General features: G+C 42.1%; 1 protein-coding gene across 1 annotated transcript in view; it reads right to left on the bottom strand.

Moving 5' to 3' along the window:
* Positions 1–26,713, bottom strand: part of ADAMTS20 (ADAM metallopeptidase with thrombospondin type 1 motif 20) — a 196,959-nt gene that overhangs the window by 66,394 nt on the left and 103,852 nt on the right. The window contains 11 exon segments of the mRNA XM_030548927.1: positions 272–433; positions 785–1,084; positions 1,325–1,489; positions 2,663–2,764; positions 3,956–4,078; positions 10,027–10,191; positions 10,918–11,082; positions 12,780–12,990; positions 14,720–14,846; positions 22,911–23,040; positions 23,148–23,314. Of these exon segments, the coding sequence (XP_030404787.1) occupies positions 272–433; positions 785–1,084; positions 1,325–1,489; positions 2,663–2,764; positions 3,956–4,078; positions 10,027–10,191; positions 10,918–11,082; positions 12,780–12,990; positions 14,720–14,846; positions 22,911–23,040; positions 23,148–23,314 (1,817 nt within the window).

Here is a 26,713-nt window from a genome sequence, read left to right as displayed (position 1 = left end):
ACCAGATGCCAGTAACCAACAGAAACAACATGTCCTTTTATAGCCAATCTATATCACAAAGGCTGGATTAATCATTGAACAAATAAGTTGCTTATTCATTGTGACGACAGTGGTAAATAAAAATTGTTTGAGTTTGAAAATGCTTGATCCTTTTTAGACTAGTAAAAAAGATTTTTTCTTGTACATATACTTAAATAATTATTTTACCTTTTTTTAAAAAATGCTCAAAAGATTCACAATTTTTAAAAAAAAAACCATGAAATAATCTTACTTCTCCCCAGCTCCCATAGTTCCATCGTGGACAGGGTCCAGAATCACAGTGCCTTGACTCTGGGGGCTTTGTTGCCTCATCACAATGACTAGCACTTATTCCATCCACATCTTGACACACTACAACACGACGCTGGAATCCACCTGCACAAGTACTAGAGCACTAGTGAAATAAAAGGCAAACATACATATTTGTTAGTTGTGCAGGCACTGCAATGTACAATATATTGCTTAAATGAATTTGAAAATAAGAAATTTGGAAATTGGCACTGAACTATTAATTAAAAACCCAACAAAACAATTTAGAAAAGTTCTAAACATTCTACATTCTAAAAATCAAATTAAATTGTTTTTGATTAAACATATTACAATATTGCTTTTAAAATAAAAACATATATTGAAGCTAACCAAATAGGTACTGTTCTACAACGTCATTTTCAGAAATGTTAAAAAAGAAAACTCTAATGCATGCAGAATGATGAACATAGTAAATACATTTTAATAGTTTGCTTACTGCTCCCCATGGTCCTGTTCTCCACTGGTTTCCTCCTACAGAAGGCTGGCTCCATTGATTTACATTATCTTGTGGGTGATGGCCCCTGTGTATTGGAGGGTAATCTAGTTCTGGAAAATGGCTTGGATGGTCATGCATTTTAGGAATATGACGATAAACTGGCAGGCATGGAGGCATGTTACACTCTTGCTCTTTAGAAGGACGGCTTTCGGGATCACAGTAATTCTCGTCAATTTGTTGATGGTAGTTGACACAGACAACTTGTCTTGTTGCTACTCCATTATCACATGTAACTGTGCACTGACCAAAAATTAACCCAACACTTGTGATACAACATTACATCAAGAAATAATAACTAAAGATATTCATATTTACTTCTGAAATAAATAAAAGTATATATTTTTTTTCAGGGCACAGACAGTCTCTTCATACACCTCTACACAGCACAATGAAGACCCAATTCTAATCAGAGCCTTTTGGCACTAGTATATAAATATGCATATATAAATATGCAACAACAACAATAAAATCAATACTTACGGGTGACCAATTTCCAGCTTGCCACTCTCCACATGAACTAAAACAATTTGAAATCTCAGCTGGTCTGGGTAAGTGTGTACATAGTGATTCATCAGCAACTCCACCATGAGCATCCCTACAACTCACATAGCGAGCACGGTTACCTTTTCCACAAGATGCAGAGCACTATGAAGCAGAACAATATATGTTGATCATATTTTATTAGACCAACCCCCCAAAAATTAACTTGCAAACATAAGCATATTTAGTACTATCATGATTTAATATAGGTTTTAATCCATAAATTAAACACAAAGAGATAGATTCCAACCTCAATTATACAGATATAAATCCAGAGTAACTCTTCAAGTAACCCAAGATGTGCATTTGTCTCAGCTTGTATCACATTTCTTGGCCTCTCTTCATGGTGAATAGCTCCCTTTAAGGTGAAGTCTTTGGAGCAACTGCTAGTGGGGAAGCCTGACAGTGCGGCTCTAATGGAGCTCTGCTTTCGGGGAATGAGGTGCGGAGTACTGCTAGATGGGCCTTACATGCACAGCTCACAGAAGGGCTATGGGGTTTGGATGTGCAACCTTAACTGTTTCACATGAGTGTACATGTTAAGATGTAGTCTTCAAAATATATGATTGCATTATCATGTAATATTATTATTATTTTCCACAGTTTAGATACTTACAGGTAGCGTCTTCCTATATTTTTCAATTATTTTATTGAGAATAATTTCATTGACATAATGATAAAGTATATTTAGGGCCTGATTTATAATGTCATTACTCTGTTTTTGACACCAGCATAAATCTATCCAGCCCTCTCTGATGTGTTCATATCTCAAAAACTGTCCATAAATTGTGTCAAAGGTTTTTTGAGTAGGCATTATCTCAATCTGGTCTCAATTTCAGTACACTGCACTACACAGCTAAATTAGAAATGCATGCATGTCTCAGTTATACACTTTATGAAATTACAAAAAATATACAGGATCAGTGCATCTTTTCAAATGTTCATTTCTCAGATAAAACAAAATCAATTTTAACAGAGTACTCAAAGACACTTCTTTTCAATGAAGTTTATTTACATGCAAAATCACAACTTTAACCCCATCACTATTCAGCAGTACAGCTGTTCAAACCAAAGGCATCGATAATCCTTTTATAATGGCAAAAATTTATATTTTCACTCTCCCAATGCTTAAAAACTGGTGAATAACTTTTGCACAAACAACCTTCAAAAGTTTATCTTTTCAGACCAAAAGATAAATTTTATGTTCTATGCACTGAAGAATGGGAACTTTCTTAACTATATAATTAGCTACTATGCCCACTGTAATAAATTACATACTGGGGTCCATGATCCGTATCTCCACTGAGTCACCTTCCCTATGACAGGAAGCGATGTTGTCCATAATTTTGTTGTTTCTGGACAAGGAGCCATTTCACAGTCCTGTGCAAAAAAGGATAATGTAAACTTTAAACACATTTTTCAGAACTGGAGAAGGAAAGCAAATCACTATTATATTATGGTAACACTATTTTTCAGTAATCTGTTCTCTACTTTTCCATAGCCTTATGTTTAAAAGAACAATTATTTACCCCATAGTAATTATGGTTCTTCAAGATGTGTTGTCCACACAGATTCCACTTTTGAGGATAGATTCATAAGGGGTCTGAGGGGCCTAAGTACCAGATTTAGGCACCATTAGTATTCTCAAAACCCCCATTCAGCTGTTGCCTAAGTTTTTGCAGTACAAGTTCCCTAGGTGCCTATTTCTCTGCCTTATTGGCATCTGGGTGTCTAAGCCACAGTGTGATCCACGAACTAGGGGAAGATAGACACTAACTCGTCTGTGGAGATGGTTCTGGTAGGCATGCTCACAGGCCACCTAACTCCAGACAAAACAGCCAAGAGGAGCTTGCTGGTGTTCTGAAGCTGTACCAGGTACTAAATATGTGGTTTCTCCACCCAGTGGCTGGATGTACATATGAATACACAACCCCTACGGAATCCAGAACATTTGTATTATATTATTAAAAGGAATCAAAGATCAGTTGAGTGTAACAAACACACACTTTATTAGGGGAAAAGATAGGATTAAATTAAAAGAAAGGAAAGGATAGGAATCTAGAATAAAAGGAAATGGCAGGGAACCAGCTTATACAACTAAAATATATTAACCTCAGAGATTCCTCGCTCAGATAGTCAAACCCCCCCCTCTATTAACTAAACATGATCAGAATCCCACAACAGAGTCTGCCCCCAGCCTGCATGTGGTCAGCCTATGCATATTGCTCCATGCACTGGCGCGTTTTAATATTAATCAAAGGTTCTTTTGACTGTCTGCAAAAGTCTGGGCAGTTCCAGTCAAGTGCAGGCTATTCAGGGAGTGGCTGGCTGTCCAGGAATGTCAGTCATGCTCCTGCCCCATAATGCCTCTTCTCTTCCTCAGCCTCCACTATCCAGATTTGAAGTACACAATATGGACACTTAGTTTCAGTATAATACTCCCAGCCTCCAGGCTACTGGGAGATACTTCTCTGAAGCCCCCCCCCCCATGGCAATGAGGCTATATAATTGGGTTTATTTCAATAAAAAAATGAAACAATTGTTTGCTTGAAGTGCATTTGTTGGACTTACTTGACTGTCTCTAGGACGGGTAGCAGCATTGCACTCTCTGTCATCCTCTAAAATAACTCCATAAGTGCCAGTCACACATTTGACTGCACGCATTTGGTATCCATGTCCACATGTCACAGCACACTGTCAAAGACAACAATTTTAGTTGCTTCAAATAGTTTAAAACTTGGTCATCATTTTAAAAAGGTTGATACAATTTCTTTTTTTAAACCAACAGCGTGTAACAAGAACAGGAACATAATCTAGAAATAATTTTTTTGCACAGTCCTTTTTTAAATTTAAATTTATTCTCTCTCTAAAAATATTCTAATGATAATTTAACAGGTATAATAACTAATATTGAATAATAATTCTGAATAACTACTGCATAGGAGCTAATTTACATGCTTAAATACCATACCAATAATTGGATTAAGCATACCTATGAATGAAAAGTTATACATAACTTGCCATTTTATGCACAATTAGCATTATTTAATCTACTTTCAGGGAACTGCATGCCTAAAACTCTGAAAATCAAACCTTCATTGTACAGCAATTGGCCTGCTCACTTTACCCTGCTAATTAGCCTTCAAAAATGTTTAACAACTATGGCTAATGCAAATACAGTACATTTATTTCCCTGATAATCACCTTTATCCACAACCATGTCCCCCCCAAACATTGCTCAAGTAACAGGAAGTGCCCCTTTCATATCCTACTGGATATTAAACCTCAACCATCCAATCCCAATCACTCTCTCTAGGACAAAAAAGAAAAACAGCTGTATTAGAAGAATATTCAAAAACACCCTTTATGCTTCTCTAATCCAGATAACTTCCAGGCTTCAGATTGTTCCAGACATAAATCAGAGCAGCTCTCAGGATGCTCCAATTTACACAGGCAGCCAGCAGCTCCAGAGGCTACTACAACATGCAGAGTTTGCAAGACACAGAGATGTCCCGGTCATTTAAAAGCCACAATGGAGATATGCTACCCCAAGCATACCCCACAGGAATCTTCCAGGACTGGCTATGCTGGCGTTAAGCAGAGTGACCATACGCTGTGGTTTTTCATATAGCATCCCAAGAAATTACTTCAGGATCGTATCAAAACATTTGAGTTTTTATAGCTTCAAAATTTTTGTTTAAGATGCATTGTACACTAAGCCGAATTAACTTTCTGTTACTAGGAACAAACAGTTCAGTGAAACAAGCTTCTCGTGTGATAAACATTGTAGGGAATGAAGTGAAAAGTCAAATCAGTGTAGATCAGTGGTGCGCAACCTGCGGCCCACAGGCCACATGCAGCCCGTCAGGATAATCGGCTGGAGGGCCACCAGACAGTTTGTTTACATTGACTGTCCACAGGCACAGCCTTCCACAGCTCCCAGTGGTCGCAGTTCGCCCTTTCCGGCCAATGGGAGCTGTTAAGAAGCGGAGCAGGCTGGCTGCTGCTTCCTGTAGCTCCCATTGGCCAGGAGCGGTGAACCGTGGCCAGTGGGAGCTGCGGGCAGCTGTGCCTAAGGACAGCCAATGTAAACAAATTGTCTTGCAGCCTGTCAGCAGATTACCCTGATGGGCCATGTGCAGCCGTGGGCTGCAGGTTGCCCACCACTGGTGTAGATGCTATGAAAGCTGTTCTTGTGCTCAAAGTTAATGTTCATGACTCTTCTTCATTATTTCATTATATACTCATTCAGGGCTCTTACATTATCAGAAAAAATCCTGTATTCTAAGATATATTCACATATTGTTGTTAAATCTGAAGTTGGCAGTAAAAATTGCTGTTTATCAGTAGATGCCAATGCATGGAATTTGGAGTAATGAAGATGGAGAATTCTGTTTTGTTGCTATTACTACATGGATTTCTTATTTGGTAAATTTCTTGTAGGTGTTGTATCGGAAATGCCAAGTACAGCAATTGCTTACATGGAAAAGTAATATTATGAAAGTATGTAATGGATTTTTAGCTCATTTTAATGCAATTTAGCAGCTGGAAATGAAGAGAAGCCAGCACTGGTGACAGATCATTAGCAATTGCTCCACAGACTTCCAGCACTACACTAAAGTTGAGGAATTCTGCCTTCAATGGAGAGAGATTGGATAGATTAAAAGTTCTACAGAAGTGAAAAGTATAGTTTAAGAATGTGCTTATAGGCTTCTTCTCCACAAGGTCTCTGCATCTCACAGGTAAAAGAAATATTATCATATGCTGTCTAGCTCCCTAGCTACATGTTCTCACTGAATATCAGGGACTTCTTCTGAATAACCTGAAAACAATGCTGACTTGATTATTCAGACATGGCTCCATCAAATTAAGGATCCTTCTTTCGAACTATTTTTTCAACTGCTTTACTAGAAATAACCCTCTTTCAAATGAGTACATCCTATTTTGGAATTTTGCAGTATCTCGGATGTATACCAGATATATGCCTTTCGAAACAAAGCACACACTGCTGAATTGTAAATACACTTATTTTAATTAAAATAAATAAGCTGTGCATTTTTCCTAAAGATTATATATTCATAGATTCATAGATTCTAGGGTCAGAAGGGACCAATGTGATCATCTAGTCCGACCCCCTGCACAAAGTAGGCCACAGAACCTTACCCATCCAGTTCTATAACAAACCCCTAACCTATGCCTGAGTTATTGAAGTCTTCAAATTGTGGTTTGAAGACCTCAAGCTGCAGAGAATCCAGCAGCAAGTGACCCATGCCCCGCGCTGCAGGGGAAAGCAAAAAACCTCCAGGGCCTCTGCCAATCTGCCCTGGAGGAAAATTCCCTCCCGACCCCAAATATGGCGATCAGCTAAACCCTGAGCATGTGGGCAAGACTCACCAGCCAGCACTCAGAAAAGAATTCTCTGCAGTAATTCAGATCCCATCCAACATCCCATCACCAACCACTGGGCATACTTATCTGGCGATAATCAAAGATCAGTTGCCAAATTTAGGTTCTCCCATCATACCATCCCTTTCATAAACTTATCAAGCTTAAACTTAAAGCCAGATATGTCTTTTGCCCCCACTACTCCCCTTGGAAGGCTGTTCCAGAACTTCACTCCTCTAATGGTTAGAAACCTTCACCTACTTTCAAGTCTAAACTTCCTAGTGTCCAGTTTATACCCATTCGTTCTTCTATCTACATTGGTACTAAGCTTAAATAATTCCTCTTCCTCCCTAATATTAATCCCTCTGATATATTTATAAAGAGCAAGCATATTCCCCCTCAGCCTTCTTTTGGCTAGACTAAACAAGCCAAGCTCTTTGAGTCTCCTTTCATATGACAGGTTTTCCATTCCTCGGATCATCCTAGTAGTCCGTCTCTGAACCTGTTCCAGTTTGAATTCATCCTTCTTAAACATGGGAGACCAGAACTGCACACAGTATTCCAGGGGAGGTCTCACCACTGCCTTATATAACGGTACTAACACCTCCTTATCTTTGCTGGAAATACCTCGCCTGATGCATCCTAAAACTGCATTAGCTTTTTTCATGGCCATATCACATTGGTGGCTCATAGTCATCCTGTGATCTACCAATACCCAAGGTCCTTCTCCTCCTCTGTTGTTTCCAACTGATGCATCCCGAGTCTATATCTAAAGTTCTTATTATTAATCCCTAAGTGCATGACCTTGCACTTTTCACTATTAAATTTCATCCTATTACTATTACTCCAGTTTACAAGGTCATCCAGATCTTCCTGTATGATATCCCAGTCCTTCTCTGTGTTAGCAATACCCCCCAGCTTTGTGTCATCCGCGAACTTTAATAGCACATTCCCGCTTTTTGTGCCAAGGTCGGTAATAAAAAGGTTAAATAAGATTGGTCCCAGAACCGATCCTTGAGGAACTCCACTAGTAACCTCCTTCCAGCCTGACAGTTCACCCTTCAGTACGACCCGTTGTAGTCTCCCCTTTAACCAGTTCCTTATCCACCTTTCAATTCTCATATTGATCCCCATCTTTTCCAATTTGACTAATAATTCCGCATGTGGAACCGTGTCAAATGCCTTACTGAAATCGAGATAAATTAGGTCTATCGCATTTCCTTTGTCTAAATAATCTGTCACCTTCTCAAAGAAGGAGATCAGGTTGGTTTGGCATGATCTACCTTTAGTAAAACCATGTTGTACTTTGTCCCAATTACCATTGACCTCAATGTCCTTAACTACTTTCTCCTTCAAAATTTTTTCCAAGACCTTACATACTGCAGATGTCAAACTAACAGGCCTATAGTTACTTGGATCACTCTTTCTCCCTTTCTTAAAGAAAACGTTAGCAATTCTCCAGTCGTACGGTACAACCCGAGGTTACCGATTCATTAAAAATTCTCGCTAACGGGCTTGCAATTTCATGCACCAGTTCCTTTAATATTCTTGGATGAAGATTGTCCGGGCCCTCCGATTTTGTCCCATTAAGCTGTTCAAGTATGGCTTCTACCTCAGATGTGGTAATATCCACCTCCATATCGTCATTCCTGTTTGTCATCCTTCCATTACCCCTAAGCTCCTCATTAGCCTTATTAAAGACTGAGGCAAAGTACTTATTTAGATATTGGGCCATGCCTAGGTTATCCTTAACCTCCTTTCCATCCTCAGTGTGTAGCGGTCCCACTTCTTCTTTCTTTGTTTTCTTCTTATTTATATGACTATAGAACCTTTTACTATTGGTTTTAATTCCCTTTGCAAGGTCCAACTCTACTTGGCTTTTAGCCTGTCTCACTTTATTCCTACATGTTCTGACCTCACTAAGATAGCTTTCCTTGCTAATCCCACCCTTCTTCCACTCCTTGTAGGCTTTCTGCTTTTTCTTAATCACCTCTCTGAGATGCTTGCTCATCCAGCTTGGTCTACAACTCCTGCCTATGGTTTTTTTCCCCTTTCTTGGGATGCAGGCTTCCGATAGTTGCTAACCCAAAATTAATGAAAGTAGATGCAATTCCAAGTGCAGTCGTATTGGTGGTAAAGGTCCAGCCAGTCATTTCTAGACAAATCTGCACTTCTAGGGGTATCCTTGATTTAAAATATAAGATTATATATGCCAAGCTAATGATACTGTTAAGAATCTCCAGCTGCTTAATATAATATTAAGATATAATATTAAGGCAAAAATTAAGATGTCTGTACACTAATGCGAGGAGCCTAGGGAACAAAATGGAGGAACTAGAGCTACTGGTACAGGAAGTGAAACCAGATATTATAGGGATAACAGAAGCGTGGTGGAATAGTAATCATGACTGGAGTACAGGTATTGAAGGCTATGTGCTGTTTAGGAAGATAGAAATAAAGGCAAAGGTGGTGGAGTAGCATTGTACATCAATGAGGTTAACTGTAAAGAAATAAGAAGTGATGGAATGGACAAGATAGAGTCTGTCTGGGCAAAAATCACACTGGGAAAGAAAGCTACCAGAGCCTCCCCTGAGATAGTGCTTGGGGTGTGCTACAGACCGCCGGGATCTGATTTGGATATGGATAGAGACCTCTTTAATGTTTTTAAGGAAGTAAACACTAATGGGAAATGTGTGATCATGGGAGACTAACATCCCAGATATAGACTGAAGTACAAGTGCTAGCAAGAATAGTAGGGATCAGATTTTTCTGGATGTTATAGCTGATGGATTCCTTCACCAAGTAGTTGAAGAACCGACAAGAGGGGATGCCATTTTAGATTTGGTTTTGGTGAGCAGTGAGGACCTCATAGAAGAAATGGCTGTAGGGGACAACCTTGGTTCGAGTGATCATGTGCGAATTCAGTTCAAACTAGATGGAAGGATAAACAAAAATAGATCTGGGACTAGGGTTTTTTATTTCAAAAGGGATAACTTTAAAGAATTAAGGCAATTAGTTAGGGAAGTGGATTGGACTGAAGAACTTGTGGATCTAAATGCTGAAGAGGCCTGGAATTACTTTAAGTCGCAGCTGCAGAAACACTTTTTACTCAACACACGTAAAACATGCTGAGGTGTGACAGAATCTTACAACCTTAGCAATTATATTCCAACAGAAAATATTTTAAAACTTTGCTGTTGCATGATCATTCAAAAGTCTAGAATAGATGAAAAAAGCAAAAATACTTATGTACTCACTGATCCCCATGGTCCTACTTGCCAAGATGCACATTCATGAAGTTCACATGATCTTACTGATTCTGGTCTAGAGTTTGGATTACAGAAGTTCTCTCTCACTTTTTCATCATTCAGGTGACACCATACTTGTCGATACCTCATTCCCTTCCCACATGTCACAGGACACTACAGAGTGATAACATTACATTTGTCAGCTGATAAAAAGTATGAAATATAAATTTATACATTCACCTTTTCCAGTCATTTTTTGGACTTCAGTTAATATACAGCTAATCACAAAAACATTTTCATAGTTTAATACAACCAATTCTTTATTCTCTTGCTTTCTAACCATTTCCAGTTCAAGAATATACCAGTCCAAAGATCTATAAACATTTCCCCAGCTATCAAAATGTGAAAACAAATTAGAGTTAATTTACTCATTAATATTAAAGTATCATAAAATGTATACTTATCATAAATTTTGAAAAAAACATAGGTCATAACTTCCAGAGGAAACATGCTTAGCCCATTCACAATTCAGAAAAAGCCAGTATAATCTACATGAAAATATAAACAATAATGTGCTTTGCTTGAGTGCATAGTTTGTATTATTTCAGAGAAATTAGTGGTAAGATATTAGATAAAATCCCTGTAAGAACCCTCACAGTCTTGCAATAACATTCCATAAAAAGCTAAATTACTGGTAAGTTTTTCGCAAGACATCAAGCAAGCTATCTGGAGAGCTTTGCAAAATTCTAGCATTAGAATATGCTATATTTATTTTACAATGAAAATAACTAGTAATACCAAAACTGTGAACATTTAAAAAGTACTGCTTACATTTAAAGTAATTTTAAAAGTAGTATAATAATATCAAAGGAGCCTGAAGTTTTGCGTGATTAGTGTTACCTCACTCCAATCACTAGTAGCCCAGTTTGGACATAAAAACTCATTACAGTTCTGTGTTACAATCCTTGGAAGCTCATGACATTCTCTATCAGCTAGCCGACGACCAAAGTTGTTCATACAAAAAGCTTCTCTCGTTCTTATGCCTCTCTCACAGCTCCTGGAACACTGATATAGAAAAAAGTAAAACAGAGCACAAGAAATGTACTGTAACAAAGACTAATTCAAGCTATATTAAAAAGAGATATATTTGGCCAAATTCATCCTAGGTATAACTCTACAAACTTCAAATAAATATCTCAAAGATAAATTTGTTACTCTGCTGTTTAGCTCCATGATATAGTTCATAAACTAATGTTAAGGCTGCAATTTTATATCTTATCTTCTATAAAATACATATAAAATATTATATTAATATTATTCTATTATATTAATAGAAAGCAATTTAAGTTATAAAATAAAGCACTTCCAAGTTAGGAAATGCCAGATTCATGATTGTATCCATCCTGTGTATTGAACGATACAGGGATTCTGTGGAAAAAATAGCATATGATCATGCAATTAAAGACTGTAACATAATACATATACACAAGGAGGTAGAATTACAGTTGCATGGACAACCTTAATTCTGGCATTTCCTAACTTTCAAGTGCATGACTTTGCCATCTAAATAATTTTCTTTAAACATAATTTGTGTGTGTAATTTCTTAAGTATTTCTAAAAAGTTAAAAAAATTCTCTTATATATGAGTTTAACAACACCTTGCCACTCTACATCATCAGCAGGGTTTGCACACTTAACATTCAGCATTGCTATACCACAAACTGTTAGCACTTGAGCTACAAAACTAATTACATTAGCTGGCAGAAGGAGAAGGCTGTTGTCCCAGAGGATGCAATAAGTCACTGATGTCATGTGGTAGGTCTTTTTTTCCTTCATGTTTTTTAACCAATGCTCAATTCAAGGATATACCAGACCAGTGATCTATTAGCATTTCTCCAGCAACAAAAATGTGAATTTAAATGAGAGTACATTTACTCATAATGTTAAGGTATCACTCCTACTAAAGGAGTTATTGGGAGGAGCCTAGCCCAGGGTAGGTCTAGGGAATTCTCAGGGGAGGCTAGCCTGGTCTGGCTCTCTATCCAGAGGAAGTGAACAGCACCTGCCCTAGGGGATGGGGAGGATTGGGTTTCTGAAGCCAGGTTCTGGGTCCAGAGGGGTTACAAATGAAGATCAGCACAAATCTTTCTTTCCCCACCCCCACTCCCACCTGCATTGGGAGCTAGAGGAGCTCTTGCCCTTTGTAGTGCCTGCACAGAGGAGGATGTGATGCTGGGGCTGTGTATCACATTCATGGGGGTATGGATTAGGAAGACTCTAGCACTACAGCTGCTCTGGCAGCTCCCAGTTGTTCCCAATGTAGTTTGTGCTGGTGCTTTGATGATGTGGTTGTGTTCAGTGATTTGGCATCCAAGATTTTCCTGAACAATAAAAGCAAGAGAAGCAAAATGGCAATTTTTAAACCATTTATAACTCATCTAAACCAGAACGGAAATGTAACTGGGACAAATTCAGCTCTTCTTGCCGCTGAATTTCAAAGGCCAACAACAAATAATTGAAGTGTTAGAGCTTCTATAAAAAATGTTTCAATAAACTTTTATAATAGAAAGCGTTAGGAAACCTAAATATAGGATTTGCTACCAACTCCTCTATAACAACTCAGATTTTCCAAAGGAATTTTTCTTTTGGTTACTTAAATAGAGAAAATCAGAGCAAATTACTACCAGAAAAAAATCAAAATCTAGTATCAGCACTAATCAGAAGAACTGCAATCATACAATCACAAGGGTTTGAATTTGTACCTCTGACCATTCTGTGTAGTGCCAGCTTGTTAACAGACAGTCACCATGACAGGGTTCTCTGATTGGTGGTTTCTGCTGATCAGCGCAGTATTTATCATCCACTGGAACACTGAGTCCTTTTGAAACAGAGTACTTCATGCAGTGGATGTCTAAAGACCGATACCCTGGGCCACACTGTGATGTGCACTCACTTTTGCCAATATTATGCCACCTACAAGTATAAACTGTTATATAAAACTAAATATATTTTAATAAGTACAATATAAATGCATTAAGAACTCAGATACTATAGTGAGGAATGCAGTATAAAATCAATTTTAGGCAATAGATTAAATAAATTGAAAGTAAACATAAGGATTGAGTATCAGAGGGGTAGTCGTGTTAGTCTGGATCTGTAAAAAGCGACAAAGAGTCCTGTGGCACCATATAGACTAACAGACGTATTGGAGCATAAGCTTTCATGGGTGAATATCCACTTCATCAGACACATGTAGTGGAAATTTCCAGAGGCAGGTATAAATATGCAGGCAAGAATCAGTCTAGACATAACGAGGGTAGTTCAACCAGGGACAGGGGCGGCTCCAGACATCAGCATGCCAAGCGCGTGCTTGGGGCGGCATGCCACGGGGGGCAATCTGCCAGTCACCGGGAGGGTGGCAGGCAGGCAGGCAGCCTTCGGCGGCATGCCTGCGGAGGGTCCGCTGGTCCCGCGGCTTTGGCGGACCTCCCACAGTTGTGCCTGCGGGAGGTCTGCCGAAGCCGTGGGACCAGCGGACCCTCCACAGGAAAGCTGCCGAAGGCAGCCTGCCTGCCGTGCTTGGGATGGCAAAATGCCTAGAGCTGCCCCGATCAGGGAGGATGAGGCCCTTTTCTAACAGTTGAGGTGTGAACACTAAGGAAGGAGAAACTGCTTTTGTAGTTGGCTAGCCATTCACAGTCTTTGTTTAATTCTAAGCTGATGGTGTCAAATTTGCAAATTAACTGAAGTTCAGCAGTTTCACTTTGGAGCCTGGTCCTGAAGGTTTTTTTACTGCAGGATGGCTACCTTTAAATCTGCTATTGTGTGTCCAGGGAAGTTGAAGTGTTCTCCTACAGGTTTTGTATATTGCCATTCCTAATATCTGAAATTGAATAAGGATTGAAAATTTCAAAACTGTCATGGAGATTTAAACACATATAAACTGAGGGTTTGTCTACACAGCATTTTGGAGCGAGTGGGAGTGAGTCTCCCCGCCCAGTTTGACAGACTCCAGCTAGCAGGGCTTGTACTAATGCTCTAAAAATAGCTGCACAGACAGCACTTTACACATTGTGGCTGGGGTTGGAGCTCAGGCGCTGAAACCTAGGGAGAAGGATGGGCATCCGAACTTGAACTCCAGCCCAAGCCACAATGTCAAAGTGCTCTCTATACAGCTATTTTTAGAGCATTAGCATGAGCCCTGATAGCCTGTGTCTATTGACCCAGACTGAGAGGCTCACTCCTGCTTGCTCCAAAATGCTGCATGCATAACATACCCTGAAAGACTTCTATGCAGTTTTTTAAATTAACAGAACTTGTGTCTAAATCCCTTGGGTGATTTTTGAAAATCTCAGTGATTCTAATCCTGCATTCTTTGAATACTGCAACCTGGGCATTCCTGGTGCACCAGCAATAGAAGACTGGGCCCCAAAGGAGTTCCTATTGAGAGTACAATTCTTGGTGAAATTCAGTAAAGATGCTGGGGCGGTGAAATTCATCCCCATCAACTAAGAACCAAAATAAATACAATAATTCTTCTCTTAGTTTCAGAAATGGAAATCCAGAGTGTGACTCCATGCAATCAACTCATTTTCTTCTTTTAAAAAGCTGGAAGCTCACCTGTGTATAATACTTTGTTTAGATCTACAGCTGCAAAATAGTTAAGTCTTAAAAGCGCCTTTTCATAAAAACATATTTTTACCTTAATGCACATTCTGTGTTGCACTTTTCAGAGACTGCTGGTAGAGGAGGTATATTTTCACATCTTTGGTCAGACACTACCAAGTGATCACTCTTACGTATGCATGTAACTTTTCTTTTACGAAGACCTTGAACAAAACATTTGAAAAAGTTTAAAGAGCTAAGAAAAAAGTGTTTTTGATCATTTACTGCCATTTTTGTTTATTTTAAAATTAGCTACATATTTTCTGTAATGAAATATTCAGTTGTGTTTCTCAAAATAATTACACAGAATAGAAAAGCCAACATACATGAGACAAAAAACTCATCTTTCTCTACTTGCCTCCCTAGTAGGGTGACCAGATGTCCCAATTTTACAGGGACAGTCCCGATTTTGGGGTCTTTTTCATATATTGGCTCCTATCACCCTCCTCCCCATCCCAATTTTTCACACTTGCTGTCTGGTCGCTCTATTTCCTAGGAGTCTCACAAGTCATCTCTGGTCCAGCCCACACAGCTGGTCACACCCTGAAGCCGGTGTTCAAAAGATGTTGACCAACAAACAAGAATTCCATTTTGTGAGAAAATCTGAGGTTTCAGAATTTATTTTTGTTTCTCATCAGAACCTGAATTTTTTTTCACAATAAAAAGGGAACAACCTGAGACAGAGAGAGAGAGAGAGAGAGAGAGATCCCCTTAGCCCAGAATAGCCAATACTCCAGAGGTTAGGGAACTCATCTGAGATATGGGAGACCCAGCTTCAGGCCCCTGCTCTAAATCAGGCACAACAGGGACCTGAAGCTAGTTGCCAGGTACCTATCTGGGGTTGCTCGCTCTCTCCTTTTGACCAAAAATTCCAGCCAGGACCTGAAAAGCCTTCCCAAAGACACTTTCATTGAAACAGCCACAGTTCCATAAAAAGTTTAGGTTTTGACAAATCTGCATTTTCTGACAAATATGCTTAGTCAAAAAAATTCCCTATCAGTTCTTATGTTAATGTAGAGGACAACACAATCCAGCTACTGTGTCAGCATCACCTGATTACCAGAGTGGCCAGAGCACAGCTCACTTCGAGGCAACTAGAAATACCCACAATCCTGGCTGATCAACCCTACCAAATTCCAAAGCATGTTAAAAAACCACAGTACTCCACCTACAGGCAAGGAGTTGACAATCTGGAGAGGTATGATAATTATAGCATGATGACAGCTATCAACACTCTAGCCCCCAAATTGCCAAAAGGCCAAGAGAACTATTCTTTCTATCTCTGCGGAAGCTGTCAAATCTCACCCAAATGAGGTATTCAAGATGGTGAACAGCACCATCAATTCTGACCACCTACAGCTGGAGTCTCAAAGTCCTGGCCCACGGGCTATCTGCAACCTGAGAACTTCCCCACTGCAGCCCACGGAAGAGAGACACATGCAGACACGCTGCCCAATGTCTGCTGCAGGTACTGCCCCTCCCCTTCCTGGCAGCAACCCTTGTCTGAGGGAGAGGGACAGAGATACCATCACTAGTCACAGGCAGTCAGTCATGGAGACAGCAGCATTAGTTGCCAGGCAGAGTCAGCCATGGAGGCAGCATCACCTTTTTCCACAATGAATACAAACAAGTCAAAATACCGAACACAAGTATATGATGCACACCTTGCTGCAATCCTGAAGGTTTCAACTGCTCAGTCACTGAGGCCAAACATCAATAAACTGACAGAACTGAAGCGCTGCCAGGTGTCTGGCAAACACTAAAAACTCTCTGGCAGGCGAAGAATTGTATAAAGTTGTAAGTCAGTTTTATTATTTCTAAGAAATTTGAAATAAAAATACAATAAACATTTTCTTTTCTGAACACCATCTTCAGTGACATTACTGGCCCCCTGGGAGGATTTGAGGACTGGCACTGGCCCTAATGTAAATTGAGTTTGAGACCCCGACCTACAGTCCAAAGCAGAATTTAGCACCAAACACTTCACGAAAAGATCACACACATTCAGGAAGTCTTTTAGATTTCATGCAGCTAATATCCCTTTGCCAGACAGTAAACAGCACTTCTGCTCCTTAAATTCAGCCCATTCTCTCCACAACTACAGAACATTCTGAAGGAGGCTCAACCAAAAACTTGTGAGTCTAATCCAGGCCCTTCCTGGTTGGTGAAAAAGAGTCACAAGCAACTGATATCCCTCCTGACTGAAAAGGCCAATGTCCCTTCCTCTTTCAGACATGCAACAGTTCTACCAACAATGAAGAAATCCACCTGGCGGTATATCTGAACTGACTAACTACCATATCATATCAAAATTTCCACTCCTGAGAAGACACCCAAATGCTGCTTTCAAACTCATCTAGCTGCAGCCAATATCCTAGATCTAGCATAATCTGGACACAGGCCAGGACATGAAACAGAAACAGCATTAATGGCACTGATGGATTATCTCTTGATGTCAACAGATGGAAGGCAAACATCCAGTCTCATACTCCTGGATTTCTACAGTATTCAGTACGATCAATCATGTGAACCTGCTGTCCCACCTAAAAGAGGAAGCAGGAGTCTAGGAGAATGGAATTCCTGGAGGGAATCACCCAAAGAGTGGCAATGAGAAACTGCCTCTCCACCTGTGGAGTGCCATGATTAGGGCTGTGTGTGTGTCACGGAGGTCACAGAAGTCACGGCAAGAGCAGCTGTAGGGCATGGGGGCATGCCCGGCAGCTGGTGCTGCTGGCCCCAGGGGGGCCCCCAAGCAGTGGCCACCCCAGCTAAGATTCAGTCAGGGTTATTTATAGTATAAATCATGGACAGGTCATGAGCCATGAATTTTTGTTTATTGCCCATGACCTATCCATGACTTTTACTAAAAATACTTATGACTAAATCATAGCCTTAGCCATGATATAAATCTACCCAGCAAATTAAAACCCACAGTGATGAGTCTCTCAGCCCAGTCAATTGACTCAGACTTGTGCTTAACTGTGGGGTTAAAAGCAGGAATGTCTACATTGCTATTTAGGTGAAGAACCTGGGTTCTGACACGCAGCCCTGGTCTACACTACAAGGTTAGGTCGAATTTAGCCACATCAGGTCAATTTTATAATGAATGCATCTACACAAGCAACCCCGTTCCATCGTCCTAAAGGGCTCTTAAAATCAGTTTCTGTACTCCTCCCGGGCGAGGGGAGTAGTGCTAAAATCGACCTTGTTGGGTTGATTTCGGGGGTAGTGCACATGCAAATTGACATTATTGGCCTCCAGAAGCTATCCCAGAGTGCTCCAGTGTGACTGCTCTGGACAGCATGTTCAACTCCAATGCACTAGCCAGGTACACAGGAAAAGCCCCAGGAACTTTATTTCCTGTTTGGTCAGCGTGGCGAGCTCAGCAGCACTGGTGACCATGCATTCCCCCCAGAATCACAAATGAGCTCCAGCATGGAGTGAATGGAAGACACTGGATCTGAGTATGGGGAGAAGAACCTGTGCAGGTGGAATTCCGATCAAAAAGAAGAAATGCTGATATATATGCCAAAAATCGCACAGGGCATGATGGACAGAGGCTACAACAGGCACACACAGCAGTGCCGTGTGAAAGTCAAGGAGCTCAGACAAGCCTACGAAAAGACAAATGAGGCAAACGATCACTCTGGGTCAGAGCCCCATACATGCCACTTCAATGATCAGCTGCATGGCATTCTAAGAGGGGGGGACCCTACCCCTATCCCACCATTGTGCATGGACACCTGCAAGGGGGGAGTCTCACACAACACGGAGGAGGATTTTGTGGATGAGGAAGAGGAGGAGGAGGATAATATGCAGCAGGCAAGTGGTGAATCTGTACTCCCCGACATCCAGGACCTTTTCATCACCCTGGAGCCAATATTCTCCCAACGCAGGATCCACGACCCCGAAGGTGAGTACACATTTGTAACTACAGTATAGGGTTTAAAAACAATAGTGTTTAATGTTCGATTTGCCCTGAAGACTTGGGATGCATTTGTGGCCAGTACAGCTACTGGAAAAGTCTGTTAACGTGCCTAGGGATGGAGCGGGAATCCTCCAGGGACATCTCCATGAAGCTCTCTTGGAGGTACTCTGAAAGCCTTTGCAGGTTTCTGGGGAGGGCTGTCTTATTTCATCCTCCACAGTGGGACACTTTACCAAGCCAGTAGCAAGTAGTCTGGAATCATGGCAGCACAAAGCATGGCAGCAAATGATCCTGGGTTCTGGTTGCGTTCAAACAACATTTGGTCTTTATCTTTCTGTGCTAGCCTCAGGGAGTGATATCATTCATGGTCACCTGGTTGAAATAGGAGAATTTTTGTAAGGGATCAGTAAAAGGACCCCGTTTATGCTGGGCTGTTTGCACTTGGCTAAAAGGGATCACCCCTGGGAATAGCCACACGGGGGGCGGGGGGAAGAGAGGTGAAGGGATCATCCCAAATAGCCATGCAGAGGGCTGGGGGGAGGGGTGTGCTGCACATCCACCTGAAAACCACAGCCCTTCCTTTTAAATGGCAAACCCAAGTGGCATTGCTTGCTATGGGAAAGGAGGGCGCTGCAGGTTGAAAACATTCCCACATTATCAAGGCATTAAAAGCCAACCCCACGTACCCTTTGGCTTACCATGGCTCCCTGGAAACTGAATTCTGTTGCCCAGCCATGTGTGATGTGTCACCATACTGGCAGGCGCTCAATATAAAAGGCAAAATGCGACCTTGTACCTAAAGCACATGTGCTGTCTGCTGTGAATTTCTTGATTCACTATGAAAGAGTCTCCCTTTTGTTCTCACAAATGTATCATCTTAAATTTTACTCTTTTTTTATCACACGCAGGGGCAAATGTTTCTATGCTCCCCCTATCATCTCCATCCCTGAGGTTATCGCAGATTAGAAGGCGGAAAAAAAAAAGCACTCGCAATGACATATTTTCTGAGCTCATGCAGTTGTCCTGCACTGATAGGGCACAGTTGAATGCATGGAGACATTCAGTGCAGAGTCCAGGAAAGCATTAAGTGACTGCGATGAGAAGAGGCAGGATGCAATGCTGAGGCTAATGAGGGAGCAAGCGGACATGATCAGCGTCTGTTGGAGCTGCAGGAAAGCCAACAAGAGCACAGACCACCGTTGCATCCACTGTACAACCGCCTGCCCTCCTCCCCAAGTTCCATATCCTCCTCACACAGAGGCCCATGAATGTGGCGGGGAGAGGGGGAAAACTCCAGGTACCCAGTCGCTCCACTCCAGAGGATGGCCCAAGCAACAGAAGGCTGTCATTCAGACAGTTCTGATTTGTAGTGTGGCTACAATAAGCAATGTGGCCTTGTCCTTCCCTCTTCCCCTGCCCCACCCTACCCAACCAGGGATACCTTATCAGTTATCTCCCTTTTTTTAATTAATAAAGAATGCATGGTTTCAAAACAATAGTGACTTTATTTCCTTTGCCACCTGTGATTGAAGCGGAGAGGGTGGTTGGCTTACAGGGAGTTAAAAATCAACAAAGGGGGTGGGTTTGCATCAAGGAGAAACACACACAACTACAACATCGTAGCCTGACCAGTCATGAAACTGGTTTTCAAAGCCTTTCCGATGCGCAGTGCGCCTACCTGTGCTCTTCTAATCGCCCTGGTGTCTGACTGTTCAAAGTTGGCAGCCAGGCGATTTGCCTCAACCTCCCACCCCGCCATAAACATCTCCCCCTTACTCTCACAGATATTATGAAGCACACAGCAAGCAGTAATAACAATGGGAATATTGGTAGAGCTGAGGTCTAACCTAGTCAGCAAACAGCACCAGCAAGCTTTTAAATGTCCAAAGACACATTCTACCACCATTCTGCACTTGCTCAGCCTATAGTTGAACTGCTCCTTACTACTGTACAGGCTGCCTGTGTATGGCTTCATAAGCCATGGGAGCAAGGGGTAGGCTGGGTCTCTAAGGATAACTATAGGCATTTCAACATCCTCAACAGTAATTTTCTGGTCTGGGAAGTAAATCCCTTCTTGCAGCTGCTCAAATAGCCCAGAGTTCCTAAAGATGCGAGTGTCATGCACCTTTTCCGGCCATCCCACGCTGATGTCAGTGAAACGTCCCTTGTGATCCACTAGTGCTTGCAGCACCATTGAGAAGTACCCCTTGCAGTTTATGTACTGGTTGGCACGGTGGTCTGGTGCCAAGATAGGGATATGGGTTCCGTCTATCGCCCCACCACAGTTAGGGAAACTCATTGCAGCAAAGTCATCCACTATGACCTGCACATTTCCCAGAGTCACTACCCTTGATAGCAGAAGGTCATGATTGCATTGGATACTTGAATCACAGCAGTCCCCACAGTAGATTTGCCCACTCCAAATTGATTCCTGACTGACTGGTAGCAGTTAGGTGTTGCAAGCTTCCACAGGGCTATCGCCACTGCTCAACTGTCAGGGCAGCTCTCATCTTGGTATTCCTGCGCTTCAGGGCAGGGGAAAGCAACTCACAGAGTTCCAGGAAAGTGGCCTTACGCATGCGAAAGTTTAGCAGTCATTGGGAATCATCCCATACCTGCAACACTATGTGGTCCCACCAGTCTGTGCTTGTTTGCCTGGAACAGAATCAGCATTCCACTGTATCAGCCTGCCCCACTGCTGCTATGATGTCTCAATTGCTACATCCAGTGCTTTCAGGAACATCTGTGTCCATGTCCTCCTCACAATCGTCCTCGTGCTGTCTCTTAGCCAAGTTCTGCACATACTGCAGGATAATGTGCGAGGTGTTTACAATGCTCACAACAGCAGCAGTGAGCTGAGCTGGTTCCATGCTAGCCATGTTACAGCGTCTGCATGGGTAACCCAGGCAAAAAGCCATGAAATGTTTATCTGCAGTTGCTTTCACGGAGGGAGGGAGAGAGCAGAGAATAACGACATGTACCCAAAACCATCTGCAACAATGTTTTTGCCCCATCAGGCATTGGGAGCTTAACCCATAAGTCCAATAGGCAGCAGAGACTGCGGGAACTGTGGGATAGCTTCCCATAGTGCACCGCTCCGTGAGTCAATGCTAGCTATGGTAGTGAGGACGCACTCCGCCGACTTAATGTGCTTAGTGAGAACATACACAAATCGACTGTATAAAATTGATTTCTAAAAATCAACTTCTATAAAATCAACCTAATTTTGTAGTGCAGACATACCCGCAGTCGCAGAGCCTGGACTCCAGCCTAAGCAAGAACATCTACACTGCTATTTTTAGCTCCACAGCCTGAGCAGCAGCCTGACCTGGCCTCTGAGACTCATTTCCATGGGTTTTTCTTTGTAGTGTAGACATACCCAAAGGGATCAATTCCTTCTTTAGTTCGATGCAACATATGCACACAGCAGTGAGACATCATAGACTCAAATGCCATCCATGCAGATAATACATAGCTTTTGTTATGCTCTGCAATGTCTATTGTCTGAGCTTCCTGGTTATTCGTAACAAGCTTGGATTTGAAGCTTAATCCACTGTGATAGGTTTCTTTAACTGAAAAATTTTACTGAGCTTTCTCTGACTCTTTAGGAGATTCAGCTAAGGTTTAGAAAACATACAGATGGCTCCTTTTGTTGGCGCTCTGGCTTAGTTCATGTCAAGCAACAGCACTAGCCGTATCAATCAGATTCTTGTAGGCAAGTGGCTAGTCTTTTATGAGATTATATAATGTAATCATTTTTTGAGCCAAACTGCTTCCATAAATATAGAAATTCAATTACTGCTAGAATTACTGCGAAAAAGTACAAATAAATAAAAATAAAATAATAACACTTCTCTATATATAAAATTTTAAACTAAATAGAACTAATTAATCCTTTGATGAACCCAATCCATGTTGTCACACTTTTCTGGATGACATACCTTAAGTGTACCTTAATTTCAGTATCACTCATTTTAATCTCTAAATTTAAATTAACTATAATTTCATGCAAATTTCACACTTATACAGTTGAAAATTATTTACATTAGAAATAGAGAATCCAGAATAGAAGATACAGAACTCTGTTTACACCAAGGAAATGAATCCCTCACCATTTAAAAGTTTCCTGCATTTATTGGTGTACCTCATTTTCAGGACTTTATCCCAAATTACGTGCGACATTTGGGCATACACAGGTTTAGATGCATGATGTGACATATTAAATACTTCTGAATTTACATGTAAGAATATGAAATAACATCATAAACAGAATTCTGATTTCAAAAAGAATTCACAATACCTTGACACATTTTGCTGCACTCTTGCCAGGGACCATATGGATCCCAGAGAAACAGATCACTTCTCTCTTCTATAGGAATACTGAATGAATAACGCACATCAGGGTTGTATAAATTCCCTACACATAATACCTTTAAAGATATAAAAATAATACTTTTTTTTCAATGAATTGACCCATGATTATAAAACTATAAACACTTATTAACTTTACAAACTTATTAAAACATTGAAAATTCACCTGCAAAATTAGCTCTTCTTGTAGTCGATCGGTGCTGTTAATTCGCTCTACAGTGTTGTTTGAACCATTGTACTCAAAAATGGCTCCTTGTATACCAATTTCTTTTTTAGACATGCTTACAACAAAATTTCCATTCAGGATAAAATTCCCGTGAGTATCAGATAATGCTAAAAGTAAAAATTTGGGAATAAACATCTATCCCAATTAAAAGGTATAATAAACAGTAACACAAATTTGAAATTTTGTTTGCATTTAGTTATTCATTATGATAATTGGTATTTTTTTAATTTATGACAAACAGTTTTGAAAACATCAGTAAGATCTGATACCGTTAGTAACATACTTCTATTCAGGTGCCATAGGTACTATCTACATCGTTAATATTTACTGTGTTGGGGACCTCATTACTACAGGGTAGTAATACCAGAAATAATTTTTAAATGTTTTGCTCCTGCCAGTATACCCAGGAACAGTTTGTATTCTGAATTGTTCTACAGTCTTGTATTCTACAGGTCTATGGTTCAGTAACATGGTTAAAAATGGGTAACTCCTAGGCAAGGGGTCGGCAACCTTTCAGAAGTGGTATGCTGAGTCTTCATTTATTCATTCTAATTTAAGGTTTCGCGCACTGGTAATACATTTTCATGTTTTTTAGAAGGTCTCTCTCTGCAAGTCTATATATTATATAACTAATCTAGTGTTGTATTGTAAAATAAACAAGGTTTTCAAAATGTTTAAGAAGCTTCATTTAAAATTAAATTAAAATGTTGATCTTACACCGCCGGCCCACTCAGCCCACTGCTGGTCTGGGGTTCTGTTCACCTAGGCAGGCAGCAGGCTGAGTGGGGCCTGCGGCCGGGATCCCAGTTAGGAAGGGTCCGGCAGCCAGAACCCCAGACCGGCAGCAGGCTGTGCGGGGCTAGCAGCCGGGACCCCAGACTGACAGTGGGCTGAGCAGCTCAGCCCACTGCCGCTCAGGGGTTCCATCTGCCAGCTCCTGCCAGCCAGGATCCTGGTCTGGGGTCCCAGCCCTGCCCACATACAGTGAGTACCTACCATCTCCCTGGTTCTGGCCATTTCTCTTCCTCTCTCTGCACTGAGCTGAGAGTGGGAGTGGACCAAGCACAGGGCTGGGGGAGGGTCTGTACAGGATCTAGAGTGAGGGAGCGGGGCTCAGGGTTGGGGCAGGAGGTTTGAGCGTGGGGACACTTACCTGGGCAGCTCCCATTTGGTGTGAGGGGTGCAGGTGGGAATGTGAGTAGGGGTGCAGGAGCTCCCGTTTGGTGCTTAGGGTGGGGATGGGGATGTGCGGGGTGCATGAGATGGGGGTGGGGCTGGGGATGTAGGGGTTGCAAGAGTCAGGGCAGAGGGCTAGGCACATGTAAGGGGGGTGTAGATGTCAGGGTAGGGGGGCTGGGTATGGATGTGGGGTGCCAGAATCAGGGCTGGGGTCATGCGGGGGGTGTGGTGAAGGAGCCAACAGAGGGCTGGGTGGTACAGGGCTCAGGACAAGGACCTGGGGGGTTTTGGGGGGTACAGAGCTCAAGGCAGAGGGCTGGGTGTGTGTGTGGGGGGGTCAGAGCTCAGGTCAGAGGGCCGGGTGACTGCCGCCCCCAGAACCCCCAAAGCCCCTCGCTCTTTGTCCCGACTATCCCCTCCTGGGACCCCATCCCCTATCTAAACCTCCCTGCCCCTGGTCCCCTGACTGCCCCCTTAGGACCCTACCCCCTACCTGTCCCCTGACTGCCCCAACCCTTATCCACACCCCCGCACCCAGACAGACCCCATGGACTCCCATGCCTATCTAACCGCTCCCCACCCTGCAACAGGACCCCCAGAACTCTGGACTCATACAACCCTTCCCTGCTTGCCCAACCCCTCTTCACACCCCTACCTCCTGACAGTCCCCCCAAACTCCCAACCCCCCCAGCTCCTTGTCCCCTGACCATCCCCGCCAGAGACCCCCCCACCCTAACTGCCTTCCCAGGACCCCCCTTGCTCTCTGTCCCCTGACTGCCCTAACTTCTATCCACCCCCCACTCCCATGCCTCATCCAACCCCCCCTCCTCCCTGACTGCCTCCTCCAGAGACCCCTGCCCCTAACCACCCCCCTGGGATCCCACCCCCCCATCAAATCCACCCTGCTCCCTGTCCCCTGACTGCCCCCACCTCTTATCCAACCCCCCCCCAGACCCAGACCCCTTACCATAGGCTCCTCGCTGATCTGGAGCCCTGCTGCCATGCATGCAGTGCTCTGAGGGGCGGAGTGGGGCTGCGCACAGCGGCGGGGCTCTGGATCAGCGGGGAGTGTCTTGCCCTCCCCACGGAGCCAAACACTGCCCCGCGGGAGCGCGCAGCCCCGGCCCCGAGAGTGCTGTGCGCGGCAGCATGGCTCATGGGAAAGGGGGGTGAGGGTCGGCGGCTTGCTGCGCTTGCCTGGCACTCCAGCCCGGGAGCGTGGACCCCGCAGCTTGCTGCATCGGCAGGATTTATAATGGCACCCTGGGGTCCCGGCAGGCTCCAGTGTGCCATTAAAAATTGGCTCGCGTAGGTTGCGGACCCCTGTCCTAGGCCTTCATTGGCAAGGCTGAAATGTGCATTCTGGCATTACATGATAAATTTTAATATTGTAAGATAAGCATACTTTTCTAAAAACCTCTTTTTCTCATAGTATTTTCATCCATGGATAGAATATATGTATAATGTATGTATAGGTGACCACCTGAGCTTGTTCTCTGTGCATGTTTAACATTCTGACAAAGAGCTCTGTGTAAGCTCGAAAGCTTGTCTCTTTCACCAACAGAAGTTGGTCCAATAAAAGATATTACCTCAGCTACCCTGTCTCTCTAAAATTAATGAAACATTTAACTGCAAAATGTCATAACACAACTGAAAATAAATGTTTTCAACAACAATTCTACTCTGTCTAAATCTCGTTCTCCCACTTTACATCAAATTAAATAAACTATATAGTTCAGATATAACAGAGATCTCAACTTATAAATAAATGGTGTTTTCAACAAATATGCATTTAAAAAATCCCAGTGCTTGCTCTAATTCTTAGTTCACTTATAAATAACATGACCACCACATATTCATACTGATAAAATCTTTGTAAACACACCATCCATTCGTACTGCCTCTTTCTGACAGATAAGCACAAACACACATTAAGAATAAGAAACAGACCACCAAATCACAGTAGGAAACAGGATCACTGCCTCCTTATGCACCTACCTATAATGTGTAGGAAAAATAACTGTGTGATCACAGGGTACCTTCAATTTGAGTGACATATTCTGGAGGTGTCATGTTGACAGTACAAAAACATCCCTGAAATTTCTAATCATCATAGGTGACAATTTTCCTAACTAAAAAAGCTTTGCAGCCAACACAGGGGATTCTCTATTCAACCTTGTCCCAACAGATAAAGATCACAGAACCAAAAATTAATGGAAACGTAGGAACAAGTGATCATTACTTGATCACATTTATAATATGCAAGCATAATAATAATAAGGCCAATTTCACAAAGCTGAAAACAATGATGAACCAAAGCAGTTGTG

This window comes from Gopherus evgoodei, chromosome 1 (assembly GCF_007399415.2).
Source record: "Gopherus evgoodei ecotype Sinaloan lineage chromosome 1, rGopEvg1_v1.p, whole genome shotgun sequence".
Taxonomy (NCBI): Eukaryota; Metazoa; Chordata; order Testudines; family Testudinidae; genus Gopherus; species Gopherus evgoodei.
The sequence above is the reverse complement of the archived record's forward strand: the minus strand, read 5'-3'. Positions and strand labels throughout refer to the sequence as shown.